The sequence below is a fragment of the Tympanuchus pallidicinctus genome, unplaced genomic scaffold, assembly GCF_026119805.1.
Source record: "Tympanuchus pallidicinctus isolate F22 unplaced genomic scaffold, pur_lepc_1.0 scaffold3, whole genome shotgun sequence".
In the NCBI taxonomy this organism is placed as follows: domain Eukaryota; kingdom Metazoa; phylum Chordata; class Aves; order Galliformes; family Phasianidae; genus Tympanuchus; species Tympanuchus pallidicinctus.
In genome coordinates, this window is record NW_026294747.1 from 98,386,162 (window position 1) to 98,402,122 (window position 15,961).

The window sequence follows — 15,961 nt, forward strand, 5'->3', positions numbered from 1 at the left end:
GTCTCCCTGAAAGCCTACCATAAAAGGAGAGCAATGTCCTATTTCTTTGTTTACTGATAGGGATACTGAGACAGGTAAAGATGATTGCCCAGCAAACCTATGACAGGATGCATTTTATTCTTCATTTTAAGCCAGAGTTTTAGCCATTAGGTCATTTCTCACTGTACTTACAACTCAACATTGTTTTTAATTTAATGGTACATTAAATGAACTGGTAGAATAAATATGTAGGTATATAAAAAGTACTGTCTGAATTCTAATAAGTCTGAGTGAACAGGAAGGTAAAAACCATCACAAGAGAATTAGGATGGATATATCTATTTTATGGGGGCATTGTCTTCTGTAGGGATAATGCTTTCTCACTGGATTGGTGTTTATCAGCTGGAGTTTTTGGTTGTGTGACTGTAAGTACCACACAGGCTGACACTTGGGTACAAGAAAAATGGCAGACGAGAATTCTCTTTCACCTGGCCTGTGCTGATATTTGCCCACCATGTTCCCACTCTGAATTTCGTTGTAGGGCTGGAGTCGTATGAATGAAGTACACAGATGGACACGTCATGGACTGATGAATGCTGGAATGAAGAATCCTAAAACATGTAGCATTTCTTATTATTAAGTGTAAAATTATTTCTTTTCCACCTGGCTCCTGGTTACGCTGGAGTTTTTCTCCAGTGATTTGCAATGAACTGATGGAAATCTGAGCATGAGAAGTTAACACTTCAGTTTTGAATAATGGATGAGAAGAGTATCTGCCTTCAATCGCAGCATGTGTGAAGGAGAGCATTTGGCATTTGGCTTAAATGGAGCCTACTTCTCTTCTCAGTCTGTTCTAATTTGGTTGCAAATTCCTGCCACCATGCCTTGTATAGGTACTTCAAATACTCTTCATTGTGCTCTTATAGAAGACAATTACAGAACTGGATTTTAAGATGAGGACAGTAGGACGAGACCAATGGAGTGGCAGCTCTGTCAGCGTTCCCCATTTCTACATTCTCTTTAGCTATTTATTATATTTACCTATTGCCTGCAGTATCTCTGTTTTAGAGAGATGCTGTAAAGGGTAATTGTAGGGAGCACTGGGAACCATATGTCGATTATTTCAGTAAGTTACTAGAAACAGCTTGAACTGCTGCTTTTAAATGTATGACTTTCTTATAATTCACACCATAAGAATTAGTGAATAATAAATTAAGCACAGTTCTCGTGTGTGAGCAGTCGTGATGTTCAACTGGGGAACTGCCAAAGTCTGCTCAGTGTAATGCATATTACCCTCTGTGATGTTTGTGCTTCTTCTTGCGACTAATCTGTTTGGTTTGCTCACCTGGTCTCAAGTCATTCAGAATACTTCACCCTAGGGCTTTTCTTCAAATCCGGTCCAGTTTCCTTCTCTTCCTTGCGTAGCTCCTTTTAATCACACTACTTTGTAGTGAACCTTCACAAGAGTTCTTCCTATCAAAAGGTGTGTGTGTGTGCATGTACATGCATTTGTGCTCATCTGTACAGCTGAACCCATACCTGACATTTCTTGAAAGTCTGTGTGTGCAAGTAATCCTTGCAGGGGGCTGTGAATTCTGCTCAAGGCTTCAGAGAGGCCATCAGGAGGACCTTTCTTCATCTGCCCTGGCACTAGCTGTGAACAGCCAGATGTTTAAAACTTCTTGGCTATGAAGTTAATGCATAGACCTTCCTGTGGTTTCTTCTAGGGTGGCAGTAAGACAGTTTGGGTGAATTGGAAACATTGCTACCATTTTGGAGAACAGTATTATAAATACACCCCAAGTCTCTAAAGCTCTGAAGTGCCACATGTACAAATAACACAAATTCTATGTTTAGATGAGAACGAATGACACTGTGTTAGTTTGCCCTTTCTTTCTCCAAGTCCATGTTCATTATAAATCCCACTTTAAAAAATTGCAAACTATTGCTTCTTGCCATAGAAATGTACTGCAGCTTTCAGCAGGGTGGATTCTTTCTGGAACTTTTGTGCTTAGAGGACTTAGCGACTATCTTGCAGTTTAATTACTAAACACAGATATGGGGTAGACTTAGAAAGCACGATGAGGGATTTTTAGTTTGCTTTTTTGCCTTTAAAAAAGGATGAAGGGAATTGGAAAGCAAGCCAAATCTGGTAGCAAGCACTGGCAAGCTTCCTGATACATGTAAATAGTAATATGGAGACATTTATGAAGCATTAGCTACTGCTTAAAATGCAAACTTAAGACACAAAAGTAATTTTGTCAGCTTTTTGATAACTGTGAGCCAGTTTTTTAAACATGCCATTCTTTCTGGTACCTACTGTCCATGTTGTTGCATCAATAAATAAATAATCATGTATTGTGACATATGATTTTGAAGGCTCCATGCTCACAGGAAGGCATTCTGTGTTGTGACGGCTGAACAGAGGCAGCCATAGCTGTACCTGTTCTTTGGGTTAAAGCCCAATTCTGACACAGGTGTTTTAATGGGGCATTTAAGTTCAGAAATTCTTCCCATTTTCCCTTACTCTGCAGAGTCGCATTTGAATGTGACCAACTTTGTTTGTTCATTTGTTTGTTTGAACGTAGACCTCAGCTGCACAATCTTCAAACCTGGAGTTGGGTGGTAGCTGCAGTAGCACTGGTCCTGCCAGTCTCCCATTGTCCAAGTTCAGTCTTATCCTCTGATTTTCTTCCTCAGCTGCATTTTCTTCAAGCTAAAGGCTCCTACAGAGGGGGAGTATCTTTTGTCTTATGTTGGTGCCCAGGAGAGACGCAAAGTACGGAAACAGATCTCCCAAAATTTTAAGCTGCTGGTTTGAATCCTTGCTTGTATCTTTCTTTATTCGTGCATTCACTGCTTTCAAGCAGCAACAGCTCAGGTTTTCTTAGTGGCACTCCCTGGGGCAGGAGCAGCTGCTCAGGCTGGGCTATGTGATCAAACCAAAGCCATAGCAGCCAGCAGTCATCTTCACCCAGCAGAGTGCTTAAGCTTTGTTACAAAAGCTGCTTAATTTGGTTTTAGTGCGTTTGTATTCTGGAGCCACAGTATCCTGCATATATGCTTAATGTTCTTCACCATACTCAAATAATCTTTTTTTTTCTGAGATTTTCTCTCTAATTTAGCCATGACTACGTTTTTCTAAAACTTTTAATTCATCTGCGTATAGCCATTACCATTTGGCAAAGGAATGTGCAGTTCCCAAGCGTGACATTTTCCAGGTGTGGCCTTTCTTCCAAAACACAATGTGGTTGGCTTCACAATGCAGGGCACTGTAGAGCAGCAGATGAAAAGAGCTGTTTCCTAGCAGGCACAGTTTGCTTTTAGAAAGCAATTAGATCAGATCTGCAATGAGGGAAGAGAGTAGCCTGGAGCTGAGCTGCCCACCCTGTATGTAAGTTGTTTCAATTGTCCTCCCGTGGAGGAGAGTGGGAACAGAATTCAAAGTGTTGCACTCCTCAGAGAGTAGAAGAGACAGAGTGAGACCAGTGCAAGAGCCGGTAAGCCAAGAGCATGCATAAGAATACAGGAGTCCAGGCAGAGCTCTTGGACAGGTGATTTAAGCCCTCTATGTCATCCTGCATCAGGCTCAGCCTCATGGCAACACAATTCTCTTCAAAACCAAAACCTAGAAAACGTCCCCTCAGCAGTGTAGCAGTTCCACAAGCCCACTCAAAATATCCGCACGCACACTGAGAGAGCAACTGCGGTTGAAGTTCCCCCTCCCTTCTGTGTATCAATCTTCAAGTAATATATGGAAAACTTGAGATTAGAAAAATATGTTGTTCATGCACTCTAGATGGGTTGTTCAGAGAAAATATGCACTTTGTTCACTTTGCAGTGAGATTGTGAGTGATCAGAAGAATGCAGAGATACTCGGGAGAAAGGCTGGCAAGAGGTGGTCTGTGAGCTGCAAGCTCTTTAGGGTAAAGACCCCCATTTTTTCTCACACATGCTGCATTTAACACGTGAGAAGTAATCAGAAGTGTTGTTTGCCTTTCCATCAGTTTGTGATTTTTTCAAAACTAAATTAAGAAGGAGGAAGTCTGATGAAGCAGAGGCAGGCTCTCAAAACAAAGCTCCTGAAAATTCTGAGGGAATCTTCTTCCCTCTGTTCAGAACTAGAAGTGGAAGCCCCAGGGAAAACAAGGTACACATAGCTCCAGCTATTAAGATCTTTATGGGATCTTTAGAATCAAGTGAGCTGTGGCCTGGTGTCACCAGAGATGAATTCTCTGGTGGAAGGACATAAACTGTGAAGAATGCTCCTGATGTACTTTTTCTGTCTCAAATAGGTCCTGACCCACAAGTTGAGCTTGTGGGCTGGCAATGTTGCTTGTTTCTTCACCAGGAAATGTGCAGTATGTGCAAGCTCTCTTCTAGCACAAAGCCAGCATAACTGGTTTTCTCATTGCTTTTGTCATCAATTCAAAAGTGAAAAGTTAGGGAACTTGGTTCCGTGATTTGTAAATTGTTGTGTATTACGGTGTTGGGGACATGGAAAACGCTTGGTGAGCCGAGCGCATTTAGATAGAATGTTTCAGGTCAGCACAGGAGCTGAGTAAGGGGATCATTCGAGGAGTCAGCCTAAACATCTCTGCTTCTCTAATGTTGAGACAGAATTTAGGTCCAGAGTGCATGGACAGGCAGATTTTAGGAAACTGGTTGGAAAACTAGTGAAGTATAGCTCCATATATCTTGTTTTTATCACTAGCTTGGACTAGATTGATTTAAAACTCATAACAAATGGGAACTCTGCAGCAGGCAGTCAGATGAGTTCCTCATCAACACATCGCTAAAACCAACATGGTTGTATGAGTTATAGGGGATAAGTATTGAGCCTGAACTGTTCAAGGGAGGTTGCTTGAGCTAGGATTGAAGCCTTTCCTCTGAGCTGTTAAAGGGAGATTCTTGGGATTGTTGACAGTGCTGAACACATCCTAAAGAACAGCTGAATTTGTTTCCCAGGATTGCTTGCTGTCTAAATATCTCTGTGTGTCAAGTACACTTTTGTAAAGAATGGAGATGTGCACATGCACAGACAGCAATTGAACAGGGAAAATTGCCAAGTCTGATTTCAGTTCTGAAGTATTACAGTGCTAATGTAGGATTTATCTCTATTCTGTGAAGTATTCTTGGGCTCAGTCCATCACAAGTCTTTGTTTAGCTAGAGTTTTAGAAATATTATTTTGATTTCAAAATTATCTGGCTTGAGATGATTAGTAAAATATATAGAAATCCAGAAAGCAACTCTCCAAGAATAGGTCTTTTTCGTGTGCTGTTCTTTCTAATATGGATTTGAAATATTTGGGATGGTGGTGGTGTTTGGGGCTGGCAAACTTTGTATATTCAGTACTGCCTTTGAGCAAACACAGCCCAGTCCCTCTGCATTAGTCCAGAATCTTCAGCTGGTTACAATGCATTGATGGCTTTTTCCAGCACAGCTTATGTCAGGAGACGCACTACCAACATAAATACACGGTAAGGGCTGCTTCTCAATGTAGCACTAATGGAGAAAGTACACCTCTCTGCTGCTTGTCTTAAAGTTGATGCTTGCAAAAAGTTATTTTCAATCACATTAATTCTACTTATGAAATACTGCGATCTAACAGTGTCTTTCTCCAGGCAGGGACACACACAGGAGAAGTATTTGGGAGATATGTAGTCCTTCAAGTCCTGCCTCTTTATCACTTCCCAAAATTTGGAAGTGGGCTTGAACCGCATCACTTGTGCTGCACACAAGGTACACTGTAGGCCTGCTGCCCCTGGATCCCCCTTCCTGGAGAGGCAACTGCATGCTTGCAGCTCCCACTGAGCTCTTACAACAAGACATAACCACATACTTGGCACAGATGCCTTTACCAGCAGCTTTTTTTTCCCTATCCTCTGCGTGTTTTTCTTTTTTTTTGATTGCCTTATATTCAGTTGCTTTACAGATGGGGTTACTTTGAAAGCTGGAGGATTTCAATTATAAGTAATTTTCTTAAATTCCTCTTATTTTAATACAGTAGAATATTCCAGTGTTGTACCTTGTTATCTATGAAGGTAATTTATTAAATCCTGTATTTTAGCACTGATAAATTTGTGTAATTGTATAACCCCTATTTCTCTTACTGCTGAATTATATGGAGAAACCTTGCAGTAATGAATTTGTACAGTCCATGGAAGTAGGCTTCTAGAACAAGGATGATTGCATGCAAGAAATAACCTCAGACTTCATCAAAGCAATAACTGGTTTGAATATATCCTTGCTAACTGACGTTTTTCCTTGTACTGCCAGCTTGAACAATGAATCACAAAAATATGGTCTCCCTGATTAGTACTTCACTGTAATCATAACATCATTTAAACAGGTGTAGCACAGAAGTCTGATGCATGACCTTCATTTGCACAAACCAATACTGCTTGGTTCTCTGATTGAATCCTTCTGAGAAAGGCAAATAAAGAAAGTGTTTGATTGGCATATCAACCACACTGCTTTTGTAAGATGATGTATTTGATATATTTAGTGAGGGGCTGGGGGGGGCTTTTTTTTTTTTTAGTACTTGTTCAGGTCTAGGAGACAGTCCTTTAGCTATACAGATGAGTGTCCTCATCATTCTGCAAAGTATTTTCACCTCTTGGTTAATTCCTGAACAGGAAAAATGGAGGAGTACGGAAAGATCTGAAGTTGTAAATGTTAAGAAAACGTTGTAACTGACAACATCCTCTCAGTAGAAAAGGCTACTTGGATAAATTGAGGTGATAAATATCGCGGCCTTAGCAAGTATTTACAGCAGGGTCTGAACCTCCTTGAATGTAACGTCATCTAACCTCAAAGTTACAGTAAACCAAGCTTCTTAACTGTGATGCTTATGGGGATGGTTACGTTATACCAAATCTCCTGTCAGAATTGTCTCATGGTTCAAGCCAAGTCAGACACTCATGAATATATGGTGGGTTTAATTCACATTGATATTAGTAATTAGAGCCCTGTCCATCTCAGAGTATCCGAATCTAATAGCACAATCCACAGGGCTGTGCCAACTTGCATTAAATTCACATTCAAATACCTAGGTAATGAGGTTGCCTTCAATAAAAAGGCTGTATTTTAGCTGTAATATGAGCATTTAGTAAAATCCTTCTTGGTATGTTTTTCATGGTTCAAAGAGCTTAGATAGTCTAACTCCTATCAGCTCTTCTCCTCCTAAAATCCCCAAATGAAAACCTTTTCGTCTGAAATTCTCTTTTCTCTCGCTGATGTAGCAGAGAAGCATTATCCATGCTCAGTAGCTGGGTAGTAGGGTGATAAATGACTTGACAGGATAAGCTTTCTCAAGACGTGTCATAAATGGGATAAGCCTTTGTTCTGAGGAAATTCCAGTCCCTCCAAAACGCAGCCTGTCTCCCATCCCCTGGCTGCTCTGTAGGCTGCCACAGTGCACCATTCTTACACAGTCCAAAGCCTGCTATTTTCAAAGCAGACTAAGTGAATTAAGAAATTTAACAAAATCCATCTTCTGATTCCTTTAAAAATCCCAGCAGGCTTTGCTACAGAACACACTCTCTTCCCCAAAAATATATGTAGTTTAAACAGAAAAATCATTCTCTTCTATTTATCTCCTGTTTCTCCGGCTTCCTATTTCTCCTGCAATAGCTGCTTTCGGGAACCTAGAATAGAAACACTTGCAAAGTGTCTTGTATCGCTGCGCTTATTTTTTCATGAACTGGCACAAGACTTAGCCAGTATGAGCAGCTTTGCATGCTGCTTTTGTGCATATCTGCCACGCTCATGCTTTGAAAACATCCAATAATAATTTATAGTCATGAGAAGTGTTCTATATATTCTAAAAGTACACTCATCTCTGTGTCCTTTGGGTTAAACTTAACTCTATTTTGTGCTACAGATATTTGTTTCTTTGGGTTTTTTGTTTGTTTGTTTGTTTTGTTTCAGATTTGAGTCTGCTCTATGGATCACTTTGTGATAATAATAACAGGGTCACTTTGTTCTTTGTGTTCACAGAAATATTTTGACACTAGTCTACTGATTTGAATATACTGATACTGTGTATCTCAGTCATTTGAGATTTCAGAGCATTCTGTGGTAAAATTTTGTTCTTTCAATGAATAGAAGTTAAATATCCCATAGAGAATGGCTGTGAAGAGCTGTGCAGAACTGTAAAACATCTGCCTGCATTTCTCTGCCTTCTCCTTCCACTGCTGCATTCTCCAAGATGTAGGTCAACCTCCTGCCAGGCGTTCTCCTCTCCATCACTCCAGCCTCCTGTGCCTCTGCAGTTAGACTGTTAACCTCTCCCCAGCCAGCTGCCACTTTTCTCAGTAGATCCTTCAGCTACAAAACAGGAGCAGCTGCAACAAAAACACGCCTGTTGTTCGTCTTCCTGCCCAGTTTCTTTTGACTTCACCCTAACCCTCAAACTTTGAAGAGCTGATTCTTATGCAAGCACCATCCTTACTGAGAAGAGCCCATAGATGTCTTCAGTGAAAATGGCTGTACTGTAGTACACTAGTCCTTGTTTCTACTGTAGAAATATAGAATTGTAGAATCATTAAGGTCAGAAAAGACCTCCACAATCACCTAGTCCAACCACCAACTCACCCCCATGCCCACTGACCTCATCCCTCAGTTCTTGCACATGGTTCTTGAGCACCTCCAGGGATGGTGACTGCACCACCTCCCTGGGCAGCCTGTGCCACTGCCTCACTGCTCTTTCTCAGAAGAAATTCTCCCTCATATCCAACCTGATAAGTGTTTAAATGGTAGCAGTAATCTTTATACAGCACTTAAAGCTAGTGTGGAACTGCTAAAGAAAAAGATCACCCTTGACAGTTGTCAATTTCCTTTTTGTTTTCAGGTAATTAATGAAAGGCTGAACAGTTCCACTGTGATTTCTCACAGCCTCATCCATGATAAGGAACAGCATTTACTGTCTCCTCCAAGCTTCTGGCATCCGTTTGCTTGCAGTCTTTATTAATGTTTAGTTCTCTTGCTTTGCTGTGATCAGTACAAAATCTAGAAACGCCTGAGACCTGAAATACATGACCTATTATGCTAAATTGTTAAGAGATGAATGGAGGTTGCTTTGTATGTATGTACACATAGTGGGGACATCCAGTAGCTGGCAGGTACAGCATCAGCAGACAACATGGCTGGAAACTGAAGCTGGACAAATCCAGATTGAAAGTAAAGCATTTTAAAAGTCTACTTCGGGATGGTGACCCCATGGAGAACATTCATGAATGAGCCTCAGGGACAGCCTTTGTCTGAACATTCTTAGGGAACAAAAAGCTCCTTCCTCGCATAAGATGATACAGGATACTTGAGTATCCAAGTGATCTGCAGGTGTGAGAAGGCAAGGCCAGCAGCTGTGCTCAGAGCTGTGCTCGCATGCTCACTATAGGACAGCTGAATACAACTGAGAAGCAGCGCTTGAAATGCAGTATAAACAATACAACAACAGCATCCATTCTGAGATTTGTACATAGACTTCTCACTTTCACCTCTCCCCTTAACTGAGTAGGTACACCCTCTGCTCTGAAGTTAGGTGTATGTGTGTAGCATGCAGGGACTGTGAAGTACAAATCTCTCTGGAGGAAGTAAGCAGCTTTTCCTCAACACACTGTTTAAGGCACAGTTGCATTTGGGAAGGATTCTAGGATTCCCAGAGGAGATGGGACAGCTGGTGAAAGCCTAAAGCATAGAAAACACGTGGTTTATGTACTTTGTGACTTTTTTCTTAGCGCAGTCTCTGTCAATGAACAGTTTACTTAGAGTCATGGTAATGTGTTTGAAAAATTGGAAAAAAATTGAGAAGTCAGTAAGTTACTGTTTATAGCATGGACTTAATTCTCTGTATGGTGGATCACGTGTAATAAGACAACTTTTTGACACTCTGTCTACAGTCCTGCCTGTTCATGTAACACAGGTAAACTTCATGTGTTGAAAGAAATAATTGAAAGAAAAGGCACATGAAATGTAAACAGCTGATTTTTGTATTTTCCTGCCTTAGGGCAGTAACATTTGTGTCTGGTGGTGAAATCCAATGCACTCCTGTTACTCAGTTGATGGACTTTGTGTTACTATTGATCATAGGTTCCAGAATTTTGGGGTGTCTGAGCAGCAGAGCCAGACAAATACTGTGTTCAGTAACCTCACGTACAAACACAAATCCTTCTACGGATTTCAAGAGCAAGAGCCATTTTGAAAATGAGAGGTTATCATCTATTCACTCTCTCTTGCAATGTTAGAAGAGCCTCAATATCAAGTATTGTGATACTGAAAGTCAATTTTACTCTACTAAATGCTGGTTCGTTTAGAGTCATCTGTCTTGACTGATCACCAGGCATGTTTATAGTATATCTCAGTACTGAAGTCAAACTCTAGTATTTCTGGTTTGGGCTAGTGTAAATCAGATTTTCTGTAGAGCTAGATAAGCTGTCAGAGAGTCATGTATGTTATTAATTATTTACTCTAAATACACAGCTCAGAGCCTATACATTGCTGGTTCCAAAAAGCCATTAGGAAATATTCCAAGCATAGTTTTAACATTAGATTTATTGCTTACTGGAAATATCCTCAGATGAGCACAGTCGGATGTCAAGGGTGAAAATATTTGGCCTGGACATCCGACACTATTCCTATTCCTATTCCTCACATCTAGCCTGGGTTCCATAGCAAATACAATTCCTTTTTTGTTCTCTTTAGAGTAAACTCACTTATTTTTCTTAGATCACTCCTACATTTTAAAGAACACAACTTTTTGTTGCTGACTGAAATGTCCTGATGACTAATGAAAACTTTCGGTCACCTTTCCTTTATCTGTTCACTTGTTTTGCTTAGCTGACTTTGACATTTGGAAGTTCTTGGATTTGGGAGGGGTGAAGGGAAGTTGTATTTCAAAACCAGAAAAACAGTTCGGGAAATTCCAGTCATCTCTGCTCCTTGGTCGTGTGAATATACTTTAATGAGCACTTCCAGTGGGCCACATTGTTGCTAATACAGTAGTCCTGGAGAGCTCAGTCAGAAATCTCAAAAATGTTGATTCCTCAGGATTTGAGACCCAAACCAGCTTAAGTGGAAGAATCTGTTAATTAGATATCAGGACATTTCAGCAGTAATTCCTTTACTTAGAAACATTATAATACTTTTATCAGCTCTTTTGCTTTTACTAAAACAACTGAACAGAAAAGCTTCAACGCATTATTTTTCTTCTAATCACAGTTTACTTTGTGAGGAGATACAGGAGTTGACAAACAAAGGTAAGAATCCTGACTGATGTTTGAAAGGCTCGCTAATCCTTCCCTTGAAAGGTTCATTTAAAATACAGCCACCTTCTTCTCTCTTGGTAGTTTTGTAATGAAAGGTTGATTGTTCAAGCGGCAGCGTTCAATTATTTTGCTTCTGATGCTATCTACGTGTAAAAAAATCTAGCTAAGCTCAGATGCTCCCTGCAGGCTTTTCAGTTGGAGCCTTCAGTGCAGGATGCAAAACAAAAAGCAAGAGTTTCAGAGTTTACATTCTAAACGTAATGGGTTATGCTGTCAGGTTAAAGGGTGAAATTTACTTCCAGAAATGCGAGCAATTTGGAAAAGCTGCTGCAGCATTTGCCGTTTGTTTTGTTTTTTTTTTAAGTGAAACTCATTTCTTGATTATGTTTGCTGGAGAAAATTTTGCTAATTAGGGAAGTCAGAGCAGGAGCTAGAGTTCAGAGAAGTTGCCCAGCAATGTAGCCATCCACTTCTTGTTGAATTAGTTCCAACGTTTGACATCCTCAGCAGACATTAAAAACATATGCTATATTAATAGTTTTAATACAGTTGAAACAAAATAAATCTCTCTCTGCATCTGTGTTTAACTTTTTTCCCCGAGGACCTTGGATGCTCAAATGATATACATAAGGACCAAAAGCCAAGGCGTGTATTGGTCTGATGTTTGATGGCCAAAAAAGTAAACAGCACTGACCTCCAGAAGTGCAGTGAGCAAAATGCACGGTTTTAGCAGTATGTATAAAAGTTAAGCACACTAAATAAATGCCCTGGAAACACGGCTAGAATATACATACAGTGGGAAATAAATCAGCTCTCAAAGTGGTAGTGATGGGAGTGACTCAAACCATTTTGAAATTTGTGTGGATTACTGCGTTGCTACTGATAGGAATTTTAGCCCCACATTTACTCACTTGTGGATGGGAAAGTTTACAAGTGATTCAGTGCTGCTAACTGGATCCGCACTCACAGCAACAGGGGCATCTCACAGTGGATCTGGCTCTGGGGGGAAGCTTGGCAGCACTGAACAATTAGTACACTTTTTATTTGCAAGCCAGCTGAAGCTGGTCTCTACACAAACCAATGCACAGTCTTCCTTACCATCTCAGCTCTTATTTTTAAAAGGAATGAAACAGGAATGCAACCAGTACAAAAACACTGGTAACTCCACACACACACACACACACACACACAAAAGATAGTAAAAAGTGTAAAATCGTTTATTTATGATTGAGATGCTGTGTTAAATGTTATGAGATGTTAAGTGTGGTCTACTTATTTTTTTCCTCACACAGTGTATCTGTATATCATACCCCACTGAGTAACCGCACCTCATTCTGATGACCCGCTCAGCTCATGTTTGCAAAACGCTGTCACATTTTTTCTGCCAGCTCAAAGCAAAGTCACCCGTGCCTTTGAGTATGCATGCAGAGGCTCCACTGATCCCGAGCCAAGGCACACCTTCAAAGCACCCCCGTGGAGCCTGTGTTGTGACACACTTACACTGTAAGAGAGGCACAATCAAGTATAAGCAGCAGTTTCTTTGGGTAATTCGCATTTCCCGTACTGCTGGGAGAAACTGCATCTTCCTCCTCCTCCCTCTCCAGCTCGTTCGGTCCCCTGCTGAAAGGTAACACTGCAAGCACATCCTTTGTTAGCCAGCGGGAGAGCAGCAGTAAACAATTCGAGGACAATAGCCACCAGACATATGGAAAACACTTCACTTTTACTGAGTTGCCACTTACAAATGCTTCACTAATGAGAATTCCTGAACGCTGAAGGAAGCTATCACCTGCTGGCTCCTTCTTGAAACGCTGTGCTTTCTGTGGAATGGAAGGTTGCATTAGAAGCTCTTAAATGACCCACATTTTTTTTTATTATTATTTTTAAAGGGGACACTTAAGGCTAGACTGGAAAGTACAAACAAATACAGGTCAGGGAACAGCTCAGCACTGTCAGGTAGTAGTTTAGCAATGACCTCATACTTTCCATTTCCAGTGTCCTTCAGTGTTTGCCTTTTACAATGCCTTGTACACCACAGAGACTCTGGATTGTTTGGGAGATGCCAGCTAAATCCCCAATTTCAGCTCTCAGGAGGCTGCTGCACCTTCCAGTCCCTGGTGTCTGCCTGTTGCCTCTCTGTGGTGGTCGCACTTCCACAGACCACCTGCAGCAACCCGTGTTCCTAGGATGTCTCCATTGGTGCTGGTTGCAGGTGACTGTGCAGATGGACAATGCTGGGGATGGGCTTACCAAATGGTGCTTACCAACCATGGGATTCCACAGAGCATTCCTCAGCTGCTCTGGAAGAAAGCCCAACACCTTTGTGTGCGTAAAGAGCCTGCAATCAGATGGCAGCTCCAGATCAATCATAGGATTACAGAACTATTAAGGCTGGAAAAGAGCACTAAGATCACCTAGTCCAACCATCAGCCCATGCCTGTGACCGCTCACAGACCTCGTCCCTGATTGCCACGTCCACGCGGTTCTTGAGCACCTCCAGGGACGGTGACTGCACCACCTCCCTGGGCAGCCTGTGCCACTGCATCACTGCTCTTTCTCAGAAGAAGTTCTTCCTCATATCCAACCTGAATCTCCCCTGGTGCAATTTGAGGCCATTCCCTTTCATCCTATCACTGTTACCTGGGAGCAGAGGCCAACCCCCACCTCACCACAGCCTCCTTTCAGGCAGCTGTAAAGAGCGATTAGGTCTACCCTGAACCTCCTCCAGACTGAACAATCCCAGCTCCCTCAGCCGCTCCCATCAGACTTGTGCCCCAGACCCCTCACAGCTTTGTTGCCCATTTCTGGACACACTCCAGGGCCTCGACGTCCTTCTTGCAGTGCGGACCCAAAGCTGAACACAGCACTCGGAGCGCGGCCTCAGCAGTGCGTAGCACAGAGGGACGATCGCCTCCCTGCTCCTGCTGGTTGCACTATTTGGCCGCACGCAGCCCTCCCTCTCTCTGGGCTCCCCCTCCCCACTCAGCCCGACCCGCACGCCCCACACGGCCGCCCGTCCGAAGGCGCTGCACCCCCCGCGCCCGCCTCTCCCCCCCGCGGCGCCGGAGCCGCACAAAGCGGGGCGGCGGCGGAGCCTTTCCCGCCGCCCGGGAGGCGGCCGCCCTCGCCGCTGCCCCCGCCCCGCCGCTGGGCTCGGGGCCGGCCGGGAGGCGCGGGGCAGCCCCGAAGCATGGAGCCGCAGCAGCCTCTGGAGCAGCCGCCGCGCCCGCGCTCGCACACCGTGACCACCACCAGCAGCTCCTTCACCGCCAACCTGTCGGCCAGCTCCAGCACCCTCGCCTACGACAGGGAGTTCCTGCGGACCCCGCCCGGGCTCCTCATGGTGGCCGAGATAGTGAGTGCGGGGCGGGGCGGGGGGGCACGGCAGCTCTCGTCGCTGTAAGAAGTTCTGCTTTAGTTTAAACGAGTTGGTCGCCTGAAAAACGCATCAGCGGGTGACCAAGCTCTGCAGGGCGCTGCAGGTCAGGTGGCAGCGAGTTAGCGCCGGCCGCAGCCCGCGGTCCCGTCAGCCCTCGTAGCGGGGACGGTTCGGGCTGCCGAGTGACTTCTGGAGGCGCCTCTGAACTCCGCAGGCTGCGTGTGCTTCTGTGTCACAGCGCACCGACAGCCGCGTGCCAGTCACACGGCTTCTCTCGTTTTGTAGTCAGTAACATTTCCCTGCGATCCCAGTCATTAGATAGATGCGCGAGCCAGAAAGGATGGGAGCCCCGTGGGTTTGTTTTTTGCAGGGCTTGGTGAGATGCAAGCAGGCACGTGCTGAGGCTCCGTTGTGCACCACGGTGGCAGATGGCAAGGGGTGCCCATCTCGGTGTTAAGCAGCAGGCACACGGCATCTCTGAGCCTGCTCATCTGCACTGCTAGTAATTGAGGAGCTTAAAGGGCTTGTTGTCCTGGCCAGTTTTCTTTGAATTTCCCTGTGTTGCTTTTGCTTTGATGGTGGTGGAAATACTGCGTACTAAACCAGGTTCATTTCCATTTGGAAACATTGTGCTTCAGTCGTGCTTGTGGCTCAACTGCTTGCTACCTTTCCAGTAAGATAACCCAGAGAATCTTCAGGTGTTTGATTGTAGGCGGGTTTCCAGGGTTAGATGTAGGGGAGGCTTTGCTGTGTGGGACATCTGTGAATAAAAGTCTTAGTTGTGGAAAGAAAAGTATCTTTTCCATTCTTTTTCAGTTACCAATTACAACAAAATTCTGAACTTTTCTTGTATATCATCCAAAATCTAAGAGTTGTCCGGAGCATTCCCCAGCCCACTGGAACCTGGCTGTATGTCGGCTGTGGATGAAGCTCCATGTTCATGTGGATGAAGCTCCATGACCATGGATAGGCTCCTAATGACTGACCCTTTAATGTGTGCTTTCCCATTAGGGATGACAGATGATGATACCTGTGTGGCTTTCCTTTCCAAGCAAAGTGTTGATGGTTTTCTTGGGGACTTTGTTTCCTTCACACATCCCTGGCTTGTAGAATAATTACAGGATGATTCTTCATCCAGCATGTTGATGTGAGTTCTTTAAACATTGACACTTAGAGTCAAGTTTGGTCTAAATTTTAGAAGTACCTCAGGGGAAATATGTTTGGCAGCTTTGAGAAGAACTTCAAAGCTGCCTGACCTTGTAGGCCAACAAAAAATTGTGTCTTCACTGCAGACTTCCACTCACATGCTTTTGCTGGTCAACAGAGTGAAGATGT

The 15,961-nt window shown here is 43.2% G+C and overlaps 1 protein-coding gene across 1 annotated transcript in view; it reads left to right on the forward strand.

Annotated features, from left to right (window-relative positions):
- Positions 1-14,385: 14,385 nt before the first annotated feature.
- Positions 14,386-15,961, forward strand: part of CMTM8 (CKLF like MARVEL transmembrane domain containing 8) — a 36,444-nt gene continuing 34,868 nt past the window's right edge. The window contains exon 1 of the mRNA XM_052695942.1: positions 14,386-14,602. Coding sequence (XP_052551902.1) covers positions 14,438-14,602 — 165 coding nt within the window. The 5' untranslated portion in view covers positions 14,386-14,437. The remainder of the gene's footprint in view (positions 14,603-15,961) is intronic.